The sequence below is a fragment of the Manis pentadactyla genome, chromosome 17 (assembly GCF_030020395.1).
Source record: "Manis pentadactyla isolate mManPen7 chromosome 17, mManPen7.hap1, whole genome shotgun sequence".
Classification (NCBI taxonomy): domain Eukaryota; kingdom Metazoa; phylum Chordata; class Mammalia; order Pholidota; family Manidae; genus Manis; species Manis pentadactyla.
The window spans coordinates 52,909,058-52,935,342 of NC_080035.1; the positions used below are offsets into that span (position 1 = coordinate 52,909,058).

The 26,285-nt window shown below is 41.3% G+C and overlaps 2 protein-coding genes across 2 annotated transcripts in view; one reads left to right on the forward strand and one right to left on the reverse strand.

The window, feature by feature from the left end:
- The window catches only part of DNAJC3 (DnaJ heat shock protein family (Hsp40) member C3), a 37,175-nt gene extending 33,332 nt beyond the window's left edge, over nt 1–3,843 (forward strand). The window contains exons 10-12 of the mRNA XM_036893645.2: nt 530–662; nt 1,530–1,678; nt 3,668–3,843. Of these exons, the coding sequence (XP_036749540.1) occupies nt 530–662; nt 1,530–1,678; nt 3,668–3,825 (440 nt within the window). The 3' untranslated portion in view covers nt 3,826–3,843. The remainder of the gene's footprint in view (nt 1–529; nt 663–1,529; nt 1,679–3,667) is intronic.
- A 9,881-nt stretch (nt 3,844–13,724) lies between these two features.
- Nucleotides 13,725–26,285, reverse strand: part of UGGT2 (UDP-glucose glycoprotein glucosyltransferase 2) — a 171,758-nt gene continuing 159,197 nt past the window's right edge. The window contains exons 37-39 of the mRNA XM_036893788.2: nt 23,102–23,218; nt 18,997–19,120; nt 13,725–14,241 (exon numbers count right to left, since the gene is read on the reverse strand). Of these exons, the coding sequence (XP_036749683.2) occupies nt 14,219–14,241; nt 18,997–19,120; nt 23,102–23,218 (264 nt within the window). The 3' untranslated portion in view covers nt 13,725–14,218. The remainder of the gene's footprint in view (nt 14,242–18,996; nt 19,121–23,101; nt 23,219–26,285) is intronic.

Genomic DNA, 26,285 nt, shown 5'->3' on the forward strand with positions numbered 1-26,285 from the left:
GGTTTTCTGCTTTGATTGACACTTAAAACAGGTTTGTAATAGTTTGTGTTCAAACCCGTGCATGACTTAAGTCATTCTGATTGATTGTGGTTCCTCCTGCTGCCTTTCTGAGCTTTTCATTTTTCTGAACTGTAGACCTGTAGCTGACCATGGAGATTTTCTTTGCCACTGCTTTATGTTCCCCTGTAACAATCACTTCGATCTTAGTGATGGTTAAGAATGCTTTGTATAAAGGGCTGATATTAAACTACTTCAAAGGCGTGGGGAAGGTAGTATGGGAGGGTGGGCGAGTAAATAAACAGCAATGAATTTTGTTGAATGAGTATAAGATACCTAAATTCAGCTTTAATTATGCTTTTTATAAATTTGTGAACAAAATATTGAGAAATAAAATATCACTTCTTAGGCTCTTAGCAGTAATGGGAAAAGAGTGAGGGGCCTTGGGATGGTGACTTTAATATCAATGCAGGGTTAGTAAAAGTTAATTGTAATTCCTCTTAACAGCATTATCTTAAACATATTTTGACAGCTATTCAGGATTATGAAACTGCTCAAGAACACAATGAAAATGATCAGCAGATTCGGGAAGGTCTAGAGAAAGCACAAAGACTATTGAAACAGTCGCAGAAACGGGATTATTATAAAATCTTGGGAGTAAAAAGGTGATTTATTATTAATTTAAAATTTGCATTGCTATTTTTAATCAACTCTTTTAAAGCTAATCTATCTTTTTTTCTGTTTAATTTCCTTTCCTTATATAATTTCAGTCATAGATTAAGCCCTAACAATTTACCATCATAAGCTATTTTGAATGTTACAGGCATTTCTTTATGATAGAGACAGCAATACAGCAATGGAGAATTAGTAATTGGTGACAGGATGTGGCACTGTAGCATGAACAGGTCCTCGGCCTAGATTTTTTAAGAAGGGTAAAGGGTTAGGAGTGAGCTTTCTTTTGGTGGGGATTGGAGGGAAAGAGGGGATGGGGAAAAATTCTCTAGGCCTAAAAATAAAGTGACACTTTTAGAATTAACTTGCAGGCACTGAGAGATGTGTAACTTATTCAAAGTATCCTTTTATATAAGACCCATCTTCCCTGAACAAGGGAACCATCAATCTTACAATTAAAAGTCTGAAACTTTGTTTTTAAAGTAAGCAAATCCAGAAGCAAAGTAGAAAGTGTGGTTTAAAGAGTCAGAGAATCTTTTTAATGCCAAGAATTGAATCATGGTATCTTGGAAATTCAGAAAGTTCAGAAATGGGTCTTTTATGAAGGGAAAATTGTAAAGATCAGGAATAGTTTATCCTCAGTGAGATTAATCCTAGTGAACAATATCCAAGGAAGCCTGAATAATGTCTGGGTTTGATCTGTGATGTAAAACCAGAGCTGTACGTCAGAGGTCCAGCCTGTGACACCACTGGCACTATCAGGGACAGCAGGTTAACTTGGTGAGTGGGATCTGAGCTCTCTCTTACTGTTCTGGGCACTTCTTAACTGATGATGATGATTGTTATTTTAATACCCTCAGAAATGCCAAAAAGCAAGAAATCATTAAAGCATACCGAAAATTGGCACTGCAGTGGCACCCAGACAACTTCCAGAATGAAGAAGAAAAGAAAAAAGCTGAGAAAAAGTTTATTGACATAGCAGCTGCTAAAGAAGTCCTCTCTGACCCAGGTACTTGCCTTTCACATTTTCTAGTGTCTTGAAATGGCTGACTCGATGACTGGCGACTCAGTAATTAGCTCCGTCCCTTTGCCCATCTCAGAGGCAGGGCTGGAAGAGGACAGTGGGTGGGCTCTGTGGGCTGCTCTGGGGCTCATCTGGGGGGCTGCAGACTGGCCCCCCCAAAGCCTTGCAGTTTCAGAGGTTCAGTTTTGTCTGCCCCTCTCAAGACTCAGGGACCCTTATATGCATGGTGCAGTGGAAAGACCAAAGAGGAATCAGAGGCCCAAGTCCGACTCTTCTCTCTATTTAATAATGTACTAGAACCTTTTGGACCTCAGTTTTTTCACTTGTGATAATGAAAGTATAACAGCGAGGGAGGTCTCTTAGGTTCCTTCCAATATCACAGATCAGTGATGAATTCTTTATCCTAAACTTAAGAGGAAGAGGATGCCAGGCTGGAATGCAGGGGTGGGAGAAGAGTATCTACCTAGCCCAGGGGCTGCCTGCCCTCTGTGAGTGTGTCTCCAGGAATCTTGCTTTTAATCAAATGTTCACTGGATTTACTGCTTGCTGTGAGTGTTATTTTATCGTATGCTAAAATGGCCTAGAAAGTAAGAGGGAGACAGCTAACAACCGAGGTACTACGGAACAATGCTTTGACATTTCCAGGGGGAGCTTAATGTTAGGTTAGTACTTTACTGTTTCTCTCTGGTCGTTTCTTCTTGCTCTCTTCCCTTGTGTATAATGACTTTTTTTTTAGTGTTATCATTGGATTCCTTTGTAAGTTTTGTGTATCTAATATAGGGTTTTGTTTTGTGGGTACCATGTAGTTTATATATGATGTCTTACATATGTAGCAGTGTATTGACAGTTACTTAAGTTCTAACGCTTAGGAAGCATTAGATTTTTAACTTTCCCTCCTCCATGTTTTATGTATGTCTTCTTTAACACCTTCTATTTAAGTGATTCTGTGAATTAGTTGGAAGAGCTGCCTCTCTCCATCTTGAAGGATTGGACTTGTGTGCGAATGGTCCCCTGGGTAGACTGTGTGGACCTGGTGGTTTTGACTGGCTGGAGGCTGAGTGACTGTGAGATGGGTGTGCCCTGGTTTTGAAGCTCCCAGGGCCTGGGCAGCAGGTATCCTGTGTAGCTGCCATAACAGGGCCACCCTGGCTGGTGTCTAAGGGACAGTTTGGGATGCTCCCAGGTAGGCAGTAGGCTGGATCCTCTCTGGCAGTGCAACTGAGTGTGGAGGGGCACTCTCCAGTGAGCTCCCAGGTGGATGCCACCCTGGGCCACATTAGTAGGGTGGCTGAGGGTGTAAGGATTCAGTCTGGGGTCTCCTGGCTGGGCCATGCAAATGGGAGGGCAGGGTTCAGGAGGCTGCCGGTGTGACCGTGCTCATTTGCACTGTCAGTGTGCATGGGGAACATAAGTAAAGGTATTCATGCAACAGGGTCCAGGGTGATCACGAGCAATGGTGCTCACCAGCTCCTTTGGTCCCATCCCAGTAGTCCTGCAGTCAGGTTTAAGCCCTCTAACTTTGTAGCTTTCTTTCCTGTCCAGGGCAGACGAGTGTGTGCTCTGGTAACCCGGCGCTCTCCCTCCCATGCAGGGCTGTGAGGCGTAGGGCTCCCTGTGGTACACTGTCTTTCTGTTTCTCCTGCAGTTTTTCATGTGCTCTTTCTATGTCTCTTTGTACAGAAGGTGTTTGCTCAGGCCTTGGTTTGTTTGGGTCCTTGGAATGAACTGCTCTGTGTAGGTGTAGATTTGGTGTGCATGTGGCAGGAGATGGGCTCGTGCTCTTTCTATGCCACCATCTTGGGCCTGTCTCAGTGAATAGCCATTTGCAACTCTGAACTTCACTGCATTTGGGCGGGAATACGAGAACCTCGATTTGAGAATAGGGCACAACTGTTTTGATAAGTGGGGAGTATGTAGTCCTCCAGCCCCTCACACCTCAGTCAGTACCTGGTCACTTGCTGGTTTCTTTTATAGAGATGAGGAAGAAGTTTGATGACGGAGAAGACCCCCTGGACGCCGAGAGCCAGCAAGGAGGCGGCGGCAGCCCTTTCCACAGGAGCTGGAACTCGTGGCAGGGGTTCAACCCCTTCAGCTCAGGCGGACCTTTTAGATTTAAATTCCACTTCAATTAAACCAGCTGTTTTTCTGCTCTTCTTCCTCAATTTTTTTAAAGATTAAAAACAAAGAAACCTTTTTCCAGGATCCTAATGAAAAAAAAAATTCAAATATTTCAGTTTGTCCATGACCAAAGAGTTGTTTTAATAAGAAAAATCCATTCTTATCCATTTTAGACTTGAGGTTGATGGGTCGGTGAGGACAGGAGGTGCCAAGGAATGGTTCTGTTTCTGACAGATCAGCTGTGTATGTTCTAAGTGTCTGGAAGAAGTGGGCTGAGGCAGGCTCACCTGCGAATTTTTTCTACACTGGTGCCTGTAGAAATTACTCTTTTCTTCACGAGAATGGGTGTGTTTCAGTATTCTTAAAGAGAATATGATTTTGAGCTGTATGTTCTTAGGGACAACTTTGCTTAGATTTTGGTCAGGCCAGTCGCTTGCAAATATCTATTAAATGACAGATCTTCCTTTAATCCATATGCATCTCCAACTCTGTCAGCATGAATATGGCTACCACTGAAGAAGGGATAGAGCCCATCTTTTAGAAAACCTGCTACCAACTGGTAGTTGATGTTAAGCATATATTCTGTTTTGTTCAGTACCTGCAAGAGAATACTGAAAACCACTGAAATAGAATTAATTGTAAAAACCTATGAGCCTTTTTATTCAATATGAAACAAATTAAAAATAAGTAAAATAGGTTCAGATAATATAGCAGTGGTACTATTAAGATACAACTGCAGAAGTGCACAATGAAGTACTTTAACAACTGAATTGTTTGTTAGACCCTCCTGTAACAGGACTGGCATAGAAATGTGAAGGCACTCAGTTAATACAAATAATGCCATGTTTCCCACTTTTAATAAATACAGTGAGGGAGCTTCTCTTATGTCTGGTTACCCTCTTGGACTGAAGTGACTCCCACATGAGACCTGTTTAAGGTGGACGTTAATTAGCAGACCTGCCCCTTTGCCAGAACTTGATGCCTCTAGACTTAGGCCTGCATAGGAAATAATACAAGTTTACAAATCTGCCCAGGTGTGGCTATATTTCCACTATCAAGATGGCGTCTCTCCTAGGATACGTTGTTCTTAACTTTTAAGAAATGAACTATTCAATTTTTGTATACTAATTTCACCCCGAAAAGTGTTACCTTAATCAAGAACATTAAATATTTATAGAACTATTGATGCTACATTTAAAATCTTGAGAATTACTTTAGATAAGAATTGCTGCCTTTATTCTGGAAAGATTTTTGTTTTCGCCTCAGAGCATTTTGAAGCATTTTAAGCAGCATAGGTCTAATACATTATTCTTAGGAAATCAAGAGTTTTAATTTTAGTCGTGGGAGGCATCCTGACCACGAATGTCCACAACAGTGAAGCACAGATCGTTTTCTTCTACAGCAGTCCTGAGACATGTGGAGGAAATGTTTTTAAGAGACAAAAGTCACATAGGTGAGCTGAGCAAATCACGTAAGTGCTTTTTGCATCTATTTAGAAGTGTTTCTCACCAATAAACTTAACGCCTTTTGAAAACTAGTGAGCACCTTGCAGCTTTCATTTTGTTTTAGTGTCTTAAAATTCAAGCCAGTGTGAAAATGATTTCCAAGGGAAATTCACTTTTATTTTTTAATCTTAGTATAATCTCATTACTTCATTAGTTATGTCAGCAATATTTTTCAATGTTTTTTTTCATATGTCACTAACGTCTTGGAAATCAATGGCCTCTGCCTACTTTCAAAAGCAATTTTCACACAGAATCAGAACAAAGGAGGTATTAAATCACTTGCCCTTACATTCAGAGAAGAGGATGAGAAATAACAAGAAGCCAGAGGGAGTCAGGATGGTTGAGGGCTGCACCACATGGGAGTGCGTCCTGGGTACTTGTTAACCTCGCTGCATGCCTACCTGCTTCCCAGAGGGTTGTTTGTGCTACTTTTTTGTTCACTTGTAATCACCGTAATTCCTGTTCTTAAAGGCCTACCGTGGATTTAACTTAGTCACTGTAACTGAAATGTGGAGAATTGCTTGTTTTCAGTGAAGAGAAGGGAAGCTATGGTGCCAAGTGCCAACACCGCTGAAAGAAAGGAATTCTCTGGATCCTGTTGTTTTGCTGATTAATGAAGAAAATAATGACTGGCATCAGCTGTCTTCTGGTATCCACATGAATGGAAAGGCAGTCACTCTATGCTTTCCCGGAACAGTGATTGAGAAAAACCCTGGGTGTGTGAATGGATGGATGGTTGTTCCTTATGTAGCGGAAAGCATAGCTGAGAAAGCATCTGACTGACTTCTGGGCTGCTTCCACTTAGCCCTCTCCAGTCTGTTTGGGGGTACTGCAGGCACCCAGTAATCTCTGTGTCTTTTTCTGGAAAGGTAAAATCAGAGGGTACCCAGTCCTAGCTGCAGTATGTTCCCTTCTTCAGCTCTTCCCTTCCTTTGTGAGCTCCAGAAGTGAAATACTGCTGGGCTGTGCACTGTGGATATTTTCTACAGCAGCAAGTATTAAACACATCAGCCTATAAATGTGAAGAAGTTCTAAAAAGAGAGAATACATTAATCTGTTGCTCACTTCTGAAAGTTTGTGCTTTCTTACCATGGGTAAATGAAAACTTGAAACAACTTCAATAGTTTACTAATGTGAATTGGATATAACAATGCTAATTTTACGACATCTTTATCTTTAGTCAGTATTAAAAATTTATTTAAATATCAGTATGAAAACAAATTTTTGGGACTCTGATTATGTATGGAATATAAAAACTTGTTTTTGTAAGTGAAAAATACTGATAACAGGAAAAAAAGGTAATAGAATCACAATTTGAAATTGGCAACATTTTCTATTCATGGTAGAAAATGAAAGATTTGACCTTTAAAGGCATGAAATAGGTCAGAAATTGTGTGTGACATTTACCATGAAAAAAAATGCACAAGATGCTTAGGTTAAAAATAGTTCCTCAGTCAGTTTTGTGGCAGAGCCGACTGCCTTAAGGGTAAAGGGCACTGGTGATGTGCCCTGCAGGGTTTTCACTGAGTACACATCAGTGATGTGACCTAGAGGAATGCATGCAAATTTGCTGAAAGTAGTTGACTTTTCCATATTTCCGAAGGAAGGCAGATGCTAATTTGGTAGCAAATCATATTTTTCTTTATCCTAAACCAGATCATTCCTTTTTGTTCATAGCAGAGTTTGTTCTGTAAATTGCAAATGATGTTAATATGTGGGGATGGTTTTTTTTTTAATGGATGACCTCATTTGCTGAATGATTCAAGAGTAAAATTAGCCACTGCGTGGCTCTGTGTATAGTAACAGGTTTTGCTGCACTTGTCTGTGTCAAACCTCTTGCCTGCAGTGGAAAGCAGAGTGTGGAGGAGGTAAAAAATTGGAGATGTTTGAGAAGTTAAAATATTACTCCTGCTGTAAAACTAGAGTTGGTTTTGAATGAGACAAGACTAAGTAAGTTAATCCATCTCAATTTAGTGTTTTAATAAAAAAAGAAACAGATAATTAACTGAAATGGGTCTCAGATACGTTCTACAAATATGGGTACTATTTTTATGCCCTTGTATTTTCACATTTAATAAAAATATTTATGGTCAAAGAAGTACTTTCTTGCTTTCATTTCATTTTTAGTCTCATGGAGCAGTGCATTTCCCAGCTCTGCTTTGCACGCGGTCAGACTGGTGGCAGAGGAGCCCCCTGTGTGAGCTGGGGGGGTGCGGGAAGCAGGGATGGCTGCGCTCCTAACCCTCCAGGGCCTGGAACAGGTGGGCCGTGACGCAGACAGGCCTTCAGTTTCAATACTATTAAAGCCCAGTTCTTAAACTGGCTGTTGGAAAACTTCCTCTTTTATACCATAATTTGCACATTTCTGTCCAAGTCCTAAAAGGGGGCTACTGCTGCCTGTCTCAAATTTCTAATACAAACAAAAGCAGCTGTCTTCTCAGTGATATATTCTGCATATCCTAACATTGAAGGACAGCTCGGATACTTAGGCAGAACTTTCCTAGAAAGCTGTTTCCAAATTCTTAATCATCATCATGGTATCTTGGCAACAGATGGGCAACCAGCCTCAGCCTGAAGACAATCAAACTTCCTGCGACAGGCATGAGAACAGAGGAAGGTAACATCCTGAGGCTCCTCCCAGACCCTCGGGAATTATAATCCAGCAGCACTAATCCGCTCTCCTCCCGCCCCCCACACCCAGTCGGGGTTCAATGTTCTGTAAGGAAGAAATCCCATCGTTTGAATCTTAAGGCATAGAGGTCCCACCCCAGAGACTCTGAACTCTTGCTGACCATATCCGTTGAGTAAATCTTTCCTTGGGAATAAATGAGCAACAGAAGCATAACGTGCAAATTTATTTGTCACTGCCTTATCTAATACACAGTTACACAGTTTCTAACAAGAGGGCATTCCAGAGACTATGCCAGGGTTGCAGCTTTGTCTTGAATACGTTTCCAACCATAACTAAGGGTCAGTCTACAGGGAGAGGCATCACTTCTGGCTTAGAGATTCCCAGGGACTGAGCAGCAGGATTTGGAAGGGCCACCTGAGAAAGTTCCAAGTTGGAACTGAACATTTTTGTTAAAAAGCCTGAGGGAGAAACCATTACTTGTAGCATTTCTTAGTGGATTTAAATGGTTCTCTTTTTGGTATATGCATATTTCTGTGTTAGTACAGGAGATTTCTATGGGTATTTGAGCACAGAGTGTCATTTGTATATATGTATCTATGTAAAGGACTTTTCTCCTTAAACTGGTTTCCCTAAACGGAAGGGTTTTTTCTCTCTGATGCTAAAGTTGCTTTAAAGACTGCAAAATATAATTCATCTAACATTTCACTATATTAAGTTTCTCTTAGGATTTTATTATTAGTCCTTCATATACAGCCACCTGTTGCAAAGTTTCGTTTCCTGCAATGTTTAAGCCTTTGTTACCTTGGGTTACTAAAACCTCATGAAAATGGAAACACTAATCTACAATTGTAGTGCAAACAAAAAGCACCTCTTCCTCCTATGGGCTGCACTCTACTATGTTAACATACAGGGAGGGCCCTGTAGAATATGGCCTTAGATTGGGGTAATTTTATTAGGGATACTGTGCTGTGAAAAAAAAATGGCATTATCAAATCCCAAATAAGGCTATTTTTATCCAAGATAACAGTTAAGTACTGATGTCATGAATAAATATAATACTTGGAAACAATGCAGACATTAAAAATATTGACCAAGCAATTTTGGATTAATATTAATGGATTTTAAAGGCCATCACTGTACTTAAGGGTCAAATCACCAAAGCTCTTCATACGGTCTCCCAACTCCCCTGCGTGACTGTAAGGCACCCTGGATCAAGCCTTACGGCCGCCTCGTCCTCAAAGGAATAAAACTACCTCCCCACTGTTCTTTCCTTGCCAGGCCAGCGCTTACTCCTTCAGGTTTCATCCTAAATGTCACAGATTTTGACCTCTCCTAACAATTTTCTTTCCTTTTCATTTGGATATTTGAAGCCTTTTATTGTGGTCTGGTAACTTCAAATGGACAGTCTGGCACACAGTAGGTACTTAAATATTTGTTGGATTTGTTCAAGTTAGGAAGACCTGTACTATTGGCCTTACTCAGATGAAACTTTTAGATATATTTTTCTTGTGGAAACAGACTGTGGCAAATCAAAGGAAAGGCCACACACTAGTGCCGGGCAGGTTTAATAACTTCTGCATGAAAAGGAGTTTGGGTGTGATGCTCTGGACTAGACAGTCCACCCTATGACTACTTATATTTACCTCAAAATTCACCCACCTCAACAAGGCTAGTACCGTAATTATTCCTTCTCTACCTTTTCCCCAAATTTAATATTAAACATAAGGTTGATCTTGTCATTCAGATATTATGGTTTTGAACAAGTCTTTAAAATTTGAGTAATTTTTCTTCCCTCAATTCTAATGAAATTTTATTTCATTAGAAATAAAAACCTTTAATTTTAAAGTGAAATCATTATCAGGTAAGATACAAACCTTCTACAGTTGGGCAGGTCCATATGATTGAAGTAAACTTCTTAAATTCAAGTAATTATGAACTGTAGGGAAAGATTATTTTCCAAATCTGAAATCTTTAAACAAAGATACTAACAGTAAGTTCTAAGTCAAGAGGCTTCACTCTAGAACTTCTCAGAAAATGGGAGTTTGTATCTGACAAGCTGGGATAAAACCTGCAGAATGGGGACAGCTGTCCCATTGCCCAAACACTTGTGTATGTTTAGAGTGGTTAGCACATGGGCTTGCACACTTGACCTTGCCTGTCAAAGTCAGAAAGCTGTCTGCAAGTTCAACTTAGACCATCAAAGGCCTGGACCTTTACACCTCTCCTCTCTCACTTTACTACCAAAGGTAAGAGTTTAACAAATCATCTGGTTCTTTGGAAGGGAGTGGACTCCCATAAGTCTACCAAGCCAAGTAACAGAAGCAGGCAAGACGGGCTGGACAGTAACTCAGACTTTGTGGTACTGAGCCTGGATCCATTAGCATTAGCAGCTTTCCTTTTATCTTGGAAACCAGGGATCTGAGACATGTCAGAGTCCTTCAATAAAATCTTATTTGTTCTAGTGGGAAGTTAAATGTCACGAACTTGCTGCTGTACCTCAAGGAAGAAAATTCTCTTAGCCATGCTTAATCACTGAAGGATGTTGTGACTCCACATATACCTACTGCCCCTAAAACTATTCTGGTGAGTCTGTGAAGCCTCTTTTGGGCAGTGAGAACTTTTTCTGTCTGCTTGCTTCTCAGGTGCTGGACTTGGCACCTGGCATGCAGAAGCAGCCTTTGGCCAGGCTCCCACTCATGTCAAACAACATTTTCATATTACAGAAAAGCCTGATTTTATCTGTAACTGCAGGCTGACATGGCCTGTGGTGCTTTCTGGAAGTATGCCAAAACCTAATCTCAGACAAACTCTGTTCTGACAGTTTCCTATAAGAAGGAGGAAAGAGAATGGATTATAACTTCTTGCAGATAGAAAATACATTTCATTTTTTCTTCTAAGATTTGATTTTTGCTAAAATTTGATAGAGGGCCGCACCTGAGAACCAGAGTTTGGGATCCAGAATGTAGTAAAAGCCCCTGGGCTACATTTCAGCATCCCCAGCTCAGCCGCTGGTGGCTTCCTGTGCAAGGGCTGCCACCCGCTCAGGTTGGATCTGTGGCACAGTTCCTGCACTGGGTCCCTGAGGAGGGTAGAGTTTTGTACGGCATAGTTTATGTGCACTTGACGTACAAATTTTTAAATGTGTCATTTTATAAAAAATTCTCCCTGTTCTAACACCATACACAAAAGTAAATTAGAAATGGATCAAAGAAAGACCTGAATGTAAGTCATGAAACCATAAAACTCTTAGAAAAAAACAGGCAGAAATCTCTTGGACATAAACATAAGTGACCTCTTCATGAATATATCTCCCCTGGCAAGGGAAGCAAAAGCAAAAAATGAACAAGTGGGACTATACCAAGCTGAAAAGCTTCTGTACAGCAAAGGACACCACCAACAGAACAAAAGGGCATCCTACAGTATGGGAGAATATATTCATAAATGACAGATCCGATAAAGGGTTGACATCCAAAATATATAAAGAGCTCACACACCTCAACAAAAAAAGCAAATAATCCAATTAAAAAATGGGAAGAGGAGCTGAAAAGTTCTCCAAAGAAGAAATTCAGATGGCCAACAGACACATGAAAAGATGCTCCACATTGCTTATCATCAGAGAAATGCAAATTAAAAGCACAATGAGATATCACCTCACACCAGTAAGGATGGCTGCCATCCAAAAGACAAACAACAACAAATGTTGGCGAGGATGCGGAGAAAGGGGAACCCTCCTACACTGCTGGTGGGAGTGTAAACTAGTTCAACCATTGTGGCAAGCAGTATGGAGGTTCCTCAAAAAGCTCAAAATAGAAATACCATTTGACCCAGGAATTCCACAGCCCAGTTTGAAAAAGACAGATGCACCCCTATGTTTATCGCAGCACTATTTACAATAACCAAGAAATGGAAGCAACCTAAGTGTCCATCAGTAGATGAATGGATAAAGAAGAGGTGGTACATACACACAATGGAATATTATTCAGCCATAAGAAGAAAACAAATCCTACCATTTGCAACAACATGGATGGAGCTAGAGGGTATTGTGCTCAGTGAAATAAGCCAAGCGGAGAAAGACAAATACCAAATGATTTCACTCATATGTGGAGTATAAGAGCAAAGAAAAACTGAAGGAACCAAACAGCAGCAGACTCACAGAACCCAAGAATGGACTAACAGTTACCAAAGGGAAAGGGACTGGGGAGGATGGGTGGGTAGGGAGGGATAAGGGTGGGGAAAAAGAAAGGGGGCATTACGATTAGCATGTGTAATGTGTGTGTGTGTGTGGGGGGGCACGGGGAGGGCTGTAAAACACAGAGAAGACAAGTAGTGATTCTACAGCATCTTACTACACTGATGGACAGTGACTGTAATGGGGTTTGTGGGGGGGGCTTGGTGATGGGGGGTATAGTAAACATAATGTTCCTCATGTAACTGTAGATTAATGATACTAAAAAAAAAATTCTCCCTGTGAAAAATTAATATAAATCTGGATTTTCAGATACAAGGTGTCACTCTTCTGGTAATGAGACATGTACGCTCAGCTATTCAAGTCACAAGGTACACTGGGAGGGGAGCCATCAAGACTGCTGACGTTCTGCAGCTGTAGCTCATGTGCTATGAAATTCAGACTCTGGCATACTGGAGACGCCAATTAGTAATAAGCCTGTTAATAAGGTGGCTTCACCCAGCTTATTCTTCCCAAGAGATTCTTTTCGAAGTAAAAACAGAGGCTGACAATGAAGGGAAACGAAGCACGGTCTTACAGTCAGTTGGAACTTCTGCCCCAAACCGCAGACCTCACGTTGGCTGGGTTAGTGCATCCGCCCACCCGTCCTCAAGCCCAGACGCGATACCTGCCTCCGGAGTGAGCGGGGGTGGGGGTGGGGGGTGGGTACCACACCGTCGGCCAGCCCAGGCGAGGTCACCCTCCAGCCTCCGATGGCGTCGTTAGAGTCGGTGGAACCCTCAGGAATGACCTCGTTGCTCAGGGCGGGCCGCCGCCGGGGCGCTCAGTTTCCCCCAGGCAGAGATCAACACGTCAACACAGACGGGCGGCCGGGCGAGGTCGTCTGATCTCTTGCTGGGAACAAACGATGCTGCGCGAAGAGAGCAGCGGTTTTCAGACACCCCGTGGCTGGGCTGCCCTGGAGAGGGGCTGGACTCGCTCGCAAGGGCTGGCGGGAGCACGAGCGGAGCCCGCGGGCGGGCAGCGGCGCGGAGCTGTCCGACGGGGCCCGGCCTGTCCCTAGGGGCGCGCGGCTCACTCCCGGCCCGGAGGCCTCCGCGACAGCCCGGGGCTCCGCCTGTCGGGGCCTTGCCAGAGGGGCTGTCGCGCCGCTGGGGCTCAACTAAACGTTCCCCCAGCCTCGCTTACCAACGGAACCATCGTGGAGAACTTTTTAAATGATCATGATTATTTAAATAATCGCCTCAGCCCTACGGAACCGGGTTCTCCAGGGGCGGGGTCCAAATGACACTGAGGTCTCCTCCAGTCCCAAGAGCCTATGACTCTAGAATAGATCGTTTTTGAACATTTAAAAGGCCTGTTCATCTATTGTTAATAAAGTGATAACAAGAAAAGTAACAGAAAAACAAAGTGTTCACATTCTTAGTTTCTACAACACTAGACAGTTCTTTTTAATAAAAATACATACATACCCCACAAGCCCATGAATTCTGTTATGCAATAAAAATCAGAAAAATTTTATCAACGCAAATACACACAGAATTATCATATGGTTTAAGAGAAATAAAATAAATGACTGCAAAGCAACCCTTTCTCCATTTTAAAACAACAGTAAAGGTACAAATGGATTTAATTAAAAAAAAAGTTTTCAGAGGTAACTAGGATTCCTTTTTCTTTCTCAGAAGAAAAAAAACACAAAATATAACTAAAGATGGATGCACACCGAGCTGGAACACACAAAGATGTAAATGGCTTGATAAATCCACGTGAGGATGAGCTAGTCAGATGTATTTTTTTACTGGATTATTTGGCATTTATGAGTTTAACTGGTGAAAACCCAGTGTTTTAAGCAATAAAGAAAAAGAAAAAACCTAGTTTTAAATACTCAATGGTCATTGCTTACATAACTTAAACATATTCAATACATTAAGTAGAAGTATTTTTAAATAATTTTTTTGTAAATTGAAGAATAGGTCACTGATCTTTAACGAAATTTCCTTAAGTCTTAGCAGTAGTTCCACACTTTCCCAGCAGGTGGCAGGTTTCTTCTCTGTCTTTCATTTTTTTTCTTCTATACGTCAGTGCTAGAGTTCATCATGTGTCAAAACTGTAGGGGGAAATTTTTTATTTAGTTCTTGAAATCTTTAATATCATATTAGCTTAAACTTCACTGAGGCATGAGATACAGAAAAGGATTGGGTGCTGACCAAGGATCCTTTAGTACCGTTTGCTTTATTATGTTACACGAGGATAGGTCTTTGTATGTTATGGTCTCTATGGTATTGTACCATAACTACTTACCTTTTTACCCAGCTAGAAGTAAGCCCTCATCATCTATGAGGACGAGGACCATACCTATTCATCTTTGTTATATATATATAGGGCCTAGCACCTGCGTGGCAATGGAGGCCTCGGAAAATACTAACAAATTACTCACCACGCACAAAGAATACTATCATTAATGTAGTGGAACAACTAAAAGCAGAAGATATATAGTGATCTTACAGGATGTGATGATAGAAATTCAAACGTAAGTACCTCAAATGTAAGAATCAATACGAGTGAAGACCCTTAGTTTCTTCTCCCGCATCACTGAGCGATCACACACTGATTTACGAACAATGAGAATTCAAAATATTTTGAGGCAGAAATTAATTAAAACATGATTTAAATGCATTCTGTTTCACAGTTCAAGATGGAAGACTATGTTTCTCTCTTCAGTAAATTCTACTTGGAAGGTTATAAAGAAATAAAACAGGGAATAACAATAGCGAGAATGGGGGCAGTGGATCTGACACACCCCTGGAATAGAGTCATCAGTGAATTTCTAAGACTGGAACATCATCTGAGATGATGAGTCATTTTCACGCCAGCAGCCTGGGAGAGCCTCTGAGCAGGAGCCGTGGGGAGTGAGTCTGACCAGGACGCAGGTAACCGCAGGGCCATCTGGAAAATCTGTGCCGGTCAGCTCCCCACTCTCATTCTGCCTTCTGTACTCCGGAGAGAATCTGACAGCCTGCTTATTCCACGATAAGAAGTAGAAGACTTCTTGGAAAAAATAAAACCGAACCGGAGATAGTGAGTGAGAGCGAGAGAGTTTGATTGATTGGCTGGCTTTTCTATCGGTGTCGATGCTCTCGCCAGAAGCACCCTCGCTCGGCCTTTGGCCCGGCGGTGTGTGGGGCGGGCTCACGCGCTGGGAGGCCCGCCGAACGTACACCCCGCTAATACACCGGAGCCACCCAGTAAGCCTTTCTTGCCCACTCTGGGAAGACGCCTATCAGAGAACATGTTTACACGATGGCAGAGGAAACATGCCAGCTATCTATGCTGATCTTCTAATGTTCTTCTGCAGTCTCCCATCTCCTGGCATCTGAGTAAGACCAGCAGCAAAAGGAAAAAGAACCAAGAGGAGCACAGAAGCAGTCACCCAACGAGAACAAAGCCGACCAAGGGAACCAAAGAGATACTTAGAATAGTTTTATTAATATTTTCCAGAGAAATCTAGAAAGTCAGTGAAGATAAAACAACAAACAAATTCAAAGGAAGCAAGCAGGTAAAGGAAAGATCTGTTGAAAATTAGTATCTGATTTCCTGTCTTTAAAAAAAAAATTCAATAGACGATAAAAAAATTTCCAACGACACAGAGGGAAGCTTAGGGAATATAACAGGAAAATATAACCACAGGAACACAAACAATCACATCCCAACAAATCGGACAACCTAGAAGAATGGGCAAATCCCTAGAAACATACAGCCTCTCAAGACTGAATCTGGAAGAAATAGAAAACCTGAATAGACTCCTTATTAGTAAGGAGATTGAATCAGTCTTTCCAACAACGTCCAGCACTATCTAGATGGCTTCACTGGTGAATTCTATCAAACATTTAAGAATTAATACCAACCGTTCTCGAACTTTTCCAAAAAACAGAGGAGGAGGGAATACTTCAAAACTGATTTACAAGCATTACCCTGATATCCAAACCAGACAAGGACGCCACAAGGAAAGAAAATAAAGGCCAATATCCCTAAGAGATCCCATTTATAATAGTAACAAAAAGATAACATAACCTAGGAATAAGCTTTAAAAGATACATGTATAAAACCTATACGATTAAAATGTTATGACTAAATTTGAACATAAACAGGAAGACGACATGTTCTTAGGAAAAACAGTTTCCATGAAGCTGTGAATACTCCCTAAGCTAGCGAACTAGTAAATGTAATGTAATCCTCCTTCTGCTTCTGCCTGTCTCCCCACAGACAAACAAAACAAAAATTTATGGAACTAGTTGAGTCTAAGGCTTATAAGGAAAAACAAACAAGAACATCCAGAAAACAACAACAAGAGAGCAATGAGGGGAGGCGTGACCTACTTGACTGGAAAACATATTGTAAGCCTTCAGTAATTGAAGTAGTTTGTGATAGGTGCCCGTGTAGACAGGTATCAAAGGAGCAGGATAAAAGTGCCAAACGAGACAAAGAACACAGGAGTTTAGTATATGATAAAGGTACCACACAAATCGGTGGAATAAAGATTGCTCATTTTTTTCCAGTGTTGGGCAACAATCCTCTAGAAAAAACGAGTAAAGGATAAAAACAAACAGTTGAAAAACAGAACAAATACAAATGGCCTTTAAACATATAATGGGATTCTCAACTCCATTCATGCTGTATATTAATTGTGTCCCTCACAAATGCACACATTGGGATCCTAACCTCCAGTACTTCAGAATGTGACCTTATTTGGAAAAAGAGTTTTTACAGAGGTGATCAAGTTCAAATGTGGTCATTAGGGTAGATGCTAATCCAACACGGCTGATGTCCTTACAGGACGAGGAAATCTGAACACAGACATGTAGAGAGGGAAGACAGTGTGGTTGGCATAGGAAGAGGACAGCCATTTATAAGTCAAGGAAGGCATGGACAAGGTCCTTCCCTCCCCATCCCCAGAAGGAACCATAATGACACTTCGATCTTGGATTTCCAGCTTCCCAAACTGTGAGACAATACATTTCTTTTGTTTAAGCCTCCTCTTCAGTAGTACTGTGTTAGAGCAATCCCAGTAAACTGACACAACTTATAATAAGAGAAATCCAAGACTTATAAAAGAAGAATGGCATAGCCTTAGAAGTGGTTCCCTATTTGGGTTTGAGTAAGAGAGGACTTCCAATTTTACTCTATGTACTTCCAGATTGTTTCATGTTTGTAATGAACATACATCACACTTGAAATTAAAAAATTAAAAAAAAAATCTTTTCTGTAAAACTTATTTATACCCATAACCATACAGAAACATGCACCCACAGAAATGTAATTTTTCTTTAATTAAGATGGGGTCAATCATATTATATTATTCTACACCCTGTTTATTAACTTAAAAATATGCTGCCAGTACAAACACATTACCTCCAGTCTCTTGAAATGCTACACTATGTATTTCCTTGTTTGTATCAATGTTTATGTAATAAATCCTCTATTGATGGAGAGTTTCAATTTCATTATTAAAAATGTAACAAACATATGTATAATACATCATTTTACTTTTTTAAATGTAAATTTCTTGAAGTGAATTGCAAGGTCAAATGGTCTATATATTTTACGTTTTTATACATTTTGTTAAAATTTCTTAATTTATACACCTACCATATGCACTGTGTATCTGAGAGTGCTCACTTATTAGCGAGGGCTAACACCAGTTATTACTAATCCTTTAACTCCAGTGTGATAAGATAAATATTGTACCTCAACATTTTGTGCATTTAAAAATTTTTGTGAGATAAGTATGTAAATGTTTTCCCTCTTTTGCTTTCTTTCCTTCTCTGCCTCCTTCCTGTCTTATCTTTCCCTCCCTTCAGAACAGTCACGTCATACCACTTACAGATCCATCTTTCTTCTGAATTGAAATGGTATCCTGATACCAGATTATTAAGAATGTACAGGTGTGTTTCAAAGACTGACCTTGTCAGATAATACCAGATTGATTTCGTTAAGAAAATAGAAAGTCAAGATGAAACACCATTTCATGCTTATGTGAAAACACTTACATATAATCATTTTGGCTTACCTAAAAAATGAGGCTGAGAAAAATAAGAGTTACATTCTGATCTCTTGGAAAGAATTACTGTGAGGATAAACTAACACAACCTGTGAAAATCTCTGACATAGTGACTGGAGCAGTGTAGGAGCTCAGTGCTACTTTAAAAAACAAGTGATGAACCATTCAGATGGGCACTGATGAGGCGAGAGAATCAGGAGGCGATCAGAAGTTCGCACAGCAGCTTGAAAAGAATATCCAACGCATGTGTGTTGAGGGCATCTGTAGGGGGATGAAATGCTACACTTTTTTAGAATCTAAGGCTTGGAAGCAAATCTAATCCAAGTCACCATCCAGCCCAGGACTAAGGCTACTGGAACCAAAACCCGTGGGGAAATTGATATTCTTATGAGATTAATTCAGGAGGTAGTAGATAATATTTCTCGTTAGCTCTGTAAGGCTTTTATTAAACTTCATGGCTTGGATTTTCACACTTGGGAAACTGAGGTGTACTTAAAGACAAGCAATTTTTTACCTTTTGTTTTTTACCTCTTATCTTGGGTCAGGAGGCAGATGCTATCTTGCCCATATGTGCTGATATGAATTGAAGCTGCATCTATGGAGGAATCGATTCTCTATCCATGTTTTAAATTTGTGAGCTTAGTCCATGTAAAAGTGAAATTCTGACCTAATCCTTTGAAGACTTCACTATGAAATGAGTTAATATTTTATAGTTTTACTTAATGTAATTTAATAAGTACAACTCACAGTCTTTTCTATCTTACTGCAACATGTAGCTCACAGAACTGTAGAATCATGACTTACCTGCATCCTTCTTGTTTTCAAGGTGATCTAACAGTTGTCGTATTTCAGTATCATACACCACCCATTCTGGGACAATCCTGGAGGCAGCTCTTAGTTTGGGCTCTTTTGTTTTGGGATTATTGCACTAGAAGTTTAAAAAATAAAGTTTTGTTACTGAAAAATCATGCTCCAGGAAACATAAAGGAAATGCTTGAGGATACAGAGGAGGCAGAGAAGGAAAGAAAGCAAAAGAGGGAAAAAAATTTACATACTGAGGATACAGAAATGAATTTTATTAAAGTACTAAATCCTTGGAATACAGTAATTACCTTGACAGACAAAGAATCCAGTGAGATAACAAATCAGTTTATGTAAGTGAAAAGGGTTTAATGTAAGCACCTCAATCAGAAATTTAGACAAAAATTGTTTAAGACATTCTGATGGTGCACAAGAAATTTGTCCAACAATTCTGTAAAATTGTTTGACAAAAGATTGAATAATATGACCATTCTTTAAAAGAACACAGAAGACCATATTAATAAATATTTTGTCTTTTCTTTGGACTAAAAATCTGATTCTATATACTTTATGTTTTCCACAGACAAAGCCACTTGTCAGCCTTTAAAAATGTCTTGATTTTCTTTAGCAAACGCATTCATTCCCCTTCACATGCCTTGGTTCTAATTAGCAATTGCGATATTAAAATTCGGTTAACTGGAGTTCAATTGTCAAAATAGTGATAGTTGTGAAATGCAGAATAGCCCAGAAATCTCTTTACTACAAAAGTAACCAGCTAGTCTGCGTACGGCAGAGTGGAAAAACAAATCGGACACGGACCCCCAAGCCTCAGGGTTCCAACTCCACACTTACTATAGTAAGGCCTGTACATGTCACCTAACTGTGTGTGTGTGTGTGTGTGTGTGTGTGTGTGTGTGTGTGTTGGGGGTGGGCGGGTGGAATCTTAGTTTCTTCATTTGCAAAGGAGGAAATAAAAACAAGGTCATCTCCAAGGTTCGCTAACAGATGGCCAATTTAAACTACTTAGTTAGCAACTGGTCCTACTATATAGAGTTTCTTGGGAAATTAAATAAAGGTTAAGAGGCAAAAAGTACAGGAGGTTGAGAAGAATCTGATTCTGGATGCCTCTGAAGGTACAGCTGACATTGCTAATGGCTGGGACGTGATCCATGAGAAAACAGGGGTCAGAGATGACCCCGGTGTTTGGCTTGAGCATGTTAAGGAACGGAGATGCCACTCACTGAGACAGGAGGGTCTGTGGGAGGAGCATGAACTCCCCAAAGTTGCGCAGGCGTGCAATTCGCTCTTCACAAAGCATTAACAGAGAAGCATCTTGAAGCTCACTTCTGCGTACGTTTTCTTGGGCTTGCCAAACCGGCCTTCTCCTTAATGCCTTATGGGAAAGCTCTTGGTGATGAGCCATGAGCCTGTTATCTTAATCCTTTCCTCACCAGATATTTTTGGTTCAGTCACTGTGGACTTTTTTCCCTATAGTAATATATTCCTTAAGTAAGTGGAATACAGGATATTTTTTGCAGAAATTAACTTTACAGGTGATATGCCCTATAAAGGTAATGGAACTGTTTTTCTGTTTTTAATTGTGTCAGAAACTATTAAAATAAAGATGCTATGATCTCCTTAGTTTTTTGTGCTATATATTTTTCCCCTTACAACCTATCTCAACACTGCTTTCCTGGGTCTACCATGCCCGGTCTGGGGCATTTTTGGTGGTCCCGACTGGGGTGGCTGGGCCGCTACTGCCATCTAGTGGCTGCGGCCAGGGACGCAGCTAGACATCCTGCCCGGCCCCACACTGCAGGGACGCCCCGAACAGAGGCGGCGGCGGTCGCAACTGGCAATGCCTGGTTGGCAAACCTCCACTGACGCAGAGCTGAGGCGGTGGTGTCAGGGCATTCGCAGACCCTCTCCATCTCACCATCAACACCGTTGACCATGCTTTTCCCTCTCCGTTAGGCCATTTCTGTGGGGTTTTTCTGCATTCCCTAAACCTTTTCCCCAAGAAGTCAGCCCAAAATATCATGCTCTCTCATTTTTAAGTGTTTCTGTGGGGGAAATGGTTAGGCTGGCCACCAAAATTTATGCCACCTGACCTATTTCAATATAGACCTACAGCGAGGAGGCAGCTGCCCACCCCGGAATGACGACTGTCAGCGCCTCCTCGGTCACGGGGCACCCGCCGATTCCCGCCCAGGGGCCGAGGCCTCCAGGCGCCCCTCCACACTCCTCCCCCTTCCCCCCGATCAACACTGTCCAGCCATCCAACAGAAACAGGGTGGCAACCACGCGTGTCATTTTAAATTTCCTAGAAGCCACATATAAAAATAGAAAAGGAACAGGTGAAACTTTAATACCACATCTTATTTGACCCAGTATATCCAAAATGTTAGTAACCATTATGTAATCAGTATAAAAACTAGTAATCAGATGTTTTCACATTTTTTTTTATTGTACGGAGTCTTCGAACTCCAGTGTATTTTACACCTCACAGCACATCTCAGTTCAGACTATTCGCGTGTTAAGTGCTCCTGGCTCCTGGCCACGTGCGGCGAGCGGCTGCCAGACTGGACAGCCCAGCTCCAGACGGCTACCGAGGATGACAAGTCCCTAGAGCAGAAGCAGCCCCAAGACAGACGGAGACTGGTCCCTGCCTCACAGCACACCAGGAAGCTCCCTACTGGCAGGACACGCATGCCTGTGAGGGTGATGCCAGTGGGACCAGGGTTGCTGGTGGGGCACATGCTGGCCTCAGTATCCGGGATCCCAAGGGGGCCTTCTTTGCTAGCCTCCCACGTCCCAACACCACCTGAGCAGCATCTTACACAGTTACGTTCAGCGATGCTCTGGAGGAGAGTCCCCTGCCACCCTCTTGGCAATGCCATCTGACTTGTTTCTGCCCCAGGGCATCACCTGTGGCTGCATCCTGGTAAGCCGGTGAGCTACTTTCTTATACATTTCTGGAAAAATGCCCCTATGTTTTATCATCCTGCTTTGTTTAAAACTGTATGAATTCTGATATTTTGGAAGTATATTCTTCAGTGGAGCTCTTGTAAACAATGATTTTATACTTAAATTAGCACAGCAAAACCATGTGGTCAGAAAAAGAAGAGTATCTTGGAACCACAAAAGACAACATAGTATTGGAATGTAAGTTCTAGGCAGTTGGACAAGAAATAAGTTTGAAATACTTCATGTCTATGACAGTTAAACTATGTAGCAGAAACTACTTAAAGTGAAAGTCTAGGGGAAAAAACTCTTAAAAATAAGAAAGAAAAAAAGATGTGTGGGATAATTTAACTAGATACAGAATTATTTTAGTTGTCCTCATTTGGGAAAAATACTGGCAGGAGAACTAAATGATGATAAGATGATGGCTAACACACAGGCATTTCAGCCAGCTCGTGGCCTTTCTTTCAAAAGCCCTTGTGCAAAAAAGAGTTAACATAGCAAGCCTGGGATTACCACTCTCAGAGGCCTGCTTGCAAGGCTGATCCCTGGCTGGTGTCTGGGAGCTTGGGTTTCACGAGTGGGCCAGCCCCTCCCTGTTAAGAACCACTTGCTGTGCCTAAACTGTGCACACAGCATGGTTCATGCTGAACACCTGTTCTCTTTCTGAATTTTGGTATATGCCAGGCAGAGGGGATGCTTATGTGACCAGCCCTGGGCATTGCATTTCTATTGAGCTTCCCTGGGAGACAGTATTTCACATATGGTGTGGAGTTTCTCCAGGCTGAAGGCAAGAAGCTTGTCTTGGGTAACCTCACAGGGAGAAGGCTCTTGGAAGCTTGCACCTGGTTTGCTCTGGGCTTCACCCCAGGCATCTTCCCTTTGCTGCCTTTCCTATGTTTCTTTCCCCTGGAATAAATCCCAGCCCAGAGCACCACTATATCCTCAGTCCTGAGACCTCTCAGTTAATCGCCAGACCTGGGATGCTCCTGGGGCCGCACACACAGCCTTCCACTTGCTCACCTAAGGAAATGTAACAGTGAGTCATGATTGAGCAGCAGTGGGCCTTTCCATTTGTAAAACAGAAAACATTTCTCCTTGAACACTTCCACATGTGCACACACACAAGTGCACACACACTCACCAGGTCAATTGTTTTGGCTCTGTGTTTGGACTCATCGTCACACCAGGTCTCACACCACAGCCAGTCTTGAGGAAGAGATTTAATGGCAACTTGGTAAATCATATTATTTGGAAGATCCTACAGAAAAAATGATTTAAACAAAGAGGTACAGAAATTAGAGTCACAGCCAAAGAAGTTGAAGATGTCATTTAGATTGTAAACTGGTGTTAAAAAACACATGCAAATCTGGGATATCTATTTTTAAGCTTTAATACTGAATTTGACCCAATCATTTTGCATCATGAATGAACCCAGGCATGGGGACTAAGCCTACACCCCTTACTTCAGAGATGAAGAGGGAGACCCAGAAACCCCCCACTCGACATTCCCCTCAATGGGCAGCCTCTGTGCCTCTGTCTGCCTTGGAATACCCGATTTAAATACCCACACTGCGCCTGCTCTTACTGTCTGTGCCAACCACCACCACACTCGGCAGATTCCGAGGTGACCTTTCATTTCTGTTAGGAGACGCTGCCCTATGACTATTCCCACCTTTCTGCGTGCTCAGGGCTTTCTAAGGAGAGATCGCTGGCACCTTTGTTAAGGGACGTCTAAATGGCAAATAAGCCTAATATATTAGAGACCTCTGAAGAGATTCAGAGACACCTGTCCCAGAGATACTTGTTTATATGCCAGGGCTTGTAGAAGCCTTTCCTTCCTCACCCCAGAGAGTATCTGTTTACATTCAGAGAACAGGACATGCTTCCTTTCTGTACCAGAGGGCTTGCGGGGTGCCCACGCTAGGTGTGCCATCTAAGCTCCAGGACTGGTATTTTCAGGTTCCTTTCTCCGTACTCCTATTATAATACCATACTGGAAGTCCTAGCTAATGCACAAGGAAAGGAAACAACAGGTATACAGGTTGGAAAGGAAGCAATAAAATGGTCTTTGTTCGTAGATGGCAGGATTGTTTATGCAGAAAACCCCAGGAATTAATTTTAAAAACTCCTGGAACTACTAAGTTCCAGCAAGGTTTCAGGATACAAGGTTAATATACCAAAGTCAATTGCTATATAACAGCAATGAACAATTGGAATTTGAAATTAAAAGCACATAATTTATGTTCACACACACACACACCCACCCCCCACAAAACCTAAGGTAAACCTAGGCTTGCATCTTCCATAACTTGTTCTGCTACATGAGGAAAACTACAAAATTCCGATGTAAGAAATTTAGGAAGATCTAAATAAATGAGAGATAGTCCATGCTCACGGATAGAAAGACTCAGTATTTTAAAGATGTCAGTTCTTTCCAGTTTGATTTATAGATTCAATACAATCCCAATCAAGTCCCAACAAATTACTTTATGGATATTGACCAGCTGATTTTAAACTTTATATGGAAAGACCTTGAGTAACCAACACAATATTGAAGAATAAGAACAAGGTCAGAGGACTGATAATACTGAACTTGTAGTCTTACTGCAATAATCTATAGTAATCATGAAAATGCAGTACTGGTCAAAGAATAGGCAAATAGGATCAATGGACTAGAATAGAGAGCCCAGAAATATGGGAATTCTTTGTATGTTTTTGCTCAAGATTTTTCCTGTAAACCTAACACTGCTCTAAAAAAATACGGTCTATTAATTTAAAAAAATCCTTCACTATTCCTTCCGACACCTTTTTCCTTGGAATCCGTTCTTTAAATAACCCGGTGGGTCATCTCATCTCAGCCACTCCCTCTCCCGTGGCCGGGGCCCCGTCCTGCCCTCCGTGCGTCCGGCTCTCACTCTGGGACAGCCTCTCGGTTCTCAGCTCGCTCCATCACGTACTCAGATGGCAACACCCTTTGAAAAATGTCTGTTTAAATCCTTTGACCACATTTTAAATTGGTTTTTGTCTTGTTATTGTTTATAAGAGTCCTTTGTGTATGTTCCACATCCTAGTTGCTTATGAGATATATGATTTTTGAATATTTTCTCCCATTCTGTGGGTTATCTTTTCACTTTCTTGTATCCTATAATGCATATATGTCTTAAGTTTTCATGCAGTCCTATTTATCTGTTTTTTTCTTTTGTTGTTTATTCTTTTGGTTTCATATCTAAGAAACCATTGCTTAATCCAAAGTCACAAAAGTTTACATCAATATTTTCTAAGAGTTTCATACTTTTAGCACTTACACTCAGGTCTTTAATGCGTTTTGGGTTAATTTTTGTATATTGTGTGTAGCATGGGTCCAACTTTATTCTTCACATGTGGATATCCTGTTGTTCTAGCACCTTTGTTCAAAAAAGCTATTCTTTCCCAAAATTATCCTGGCATGTGTGTCACAACTGAAGTGATCACAGATGAATGAGACTCTTAAATCTGCTCTATTGATCTGTACGTCTAAACTATGCCAGTCCACTTACTATACATATTTAAAGGGTACAGTGTGACCTCATGACCACAATCAAAATCACTGATCACATCCATCAGCCTTAAGTATCTTCATGCCCTTTTACAAACCTTCCCTACTGTTTTTCCTACATCTGTCCAACCTAGTTTCTGGGCAAGCATGAACTGCTTTTTGTCACTATGGTTAGTTTGCATTTTCTAGAATTTTACATAAAAAGAATCATACAATATCTATACTTCTGGCCTGGCTTCTTTAGATAAAACTAATTATTTTTAGATTCATCCATGTGGTTATATGAATGAAAAGTTAATTCCTCTTTATTTAGTATTGTATTTTATGGATACACTACAATCTTTTTATCCAATCTCCTCTTGACAGATATTTGGGTTTGTGGAAGGCAGCTGCTGAAATGGCTTCCAGTGATCCTTGCCTGGAAGGATGGCTCTTTTGTGCAATTCTATCTCCTGCAGAGTGGCTGGACCTAGTGACTTCCTTCTAAAAAAGAGACTATGGCAAAGTAATGGGATGCTAGTTCTGTAACTGCATCACAAAAGACCATGACTTCTGTTCTTCTGGCATTCTGACACTTGCATGCTCGCCCTGATGGAGACACCACGCGGCAAAAAACTAATGATCGTTGACAGGCAGCAGCCAGCAAGGCAACAATGCCTTCTGGGGGAAAGCTCTTGAAGCCGTGAACCCCACCCATAGCCACCTGAGTGGCCTCGCCAAGCCAAGTCTTTGGATTAGATGGCAGTCCCAGGGTCGACAGAGAGGTCACGGCATCATGAAACTATGAAGC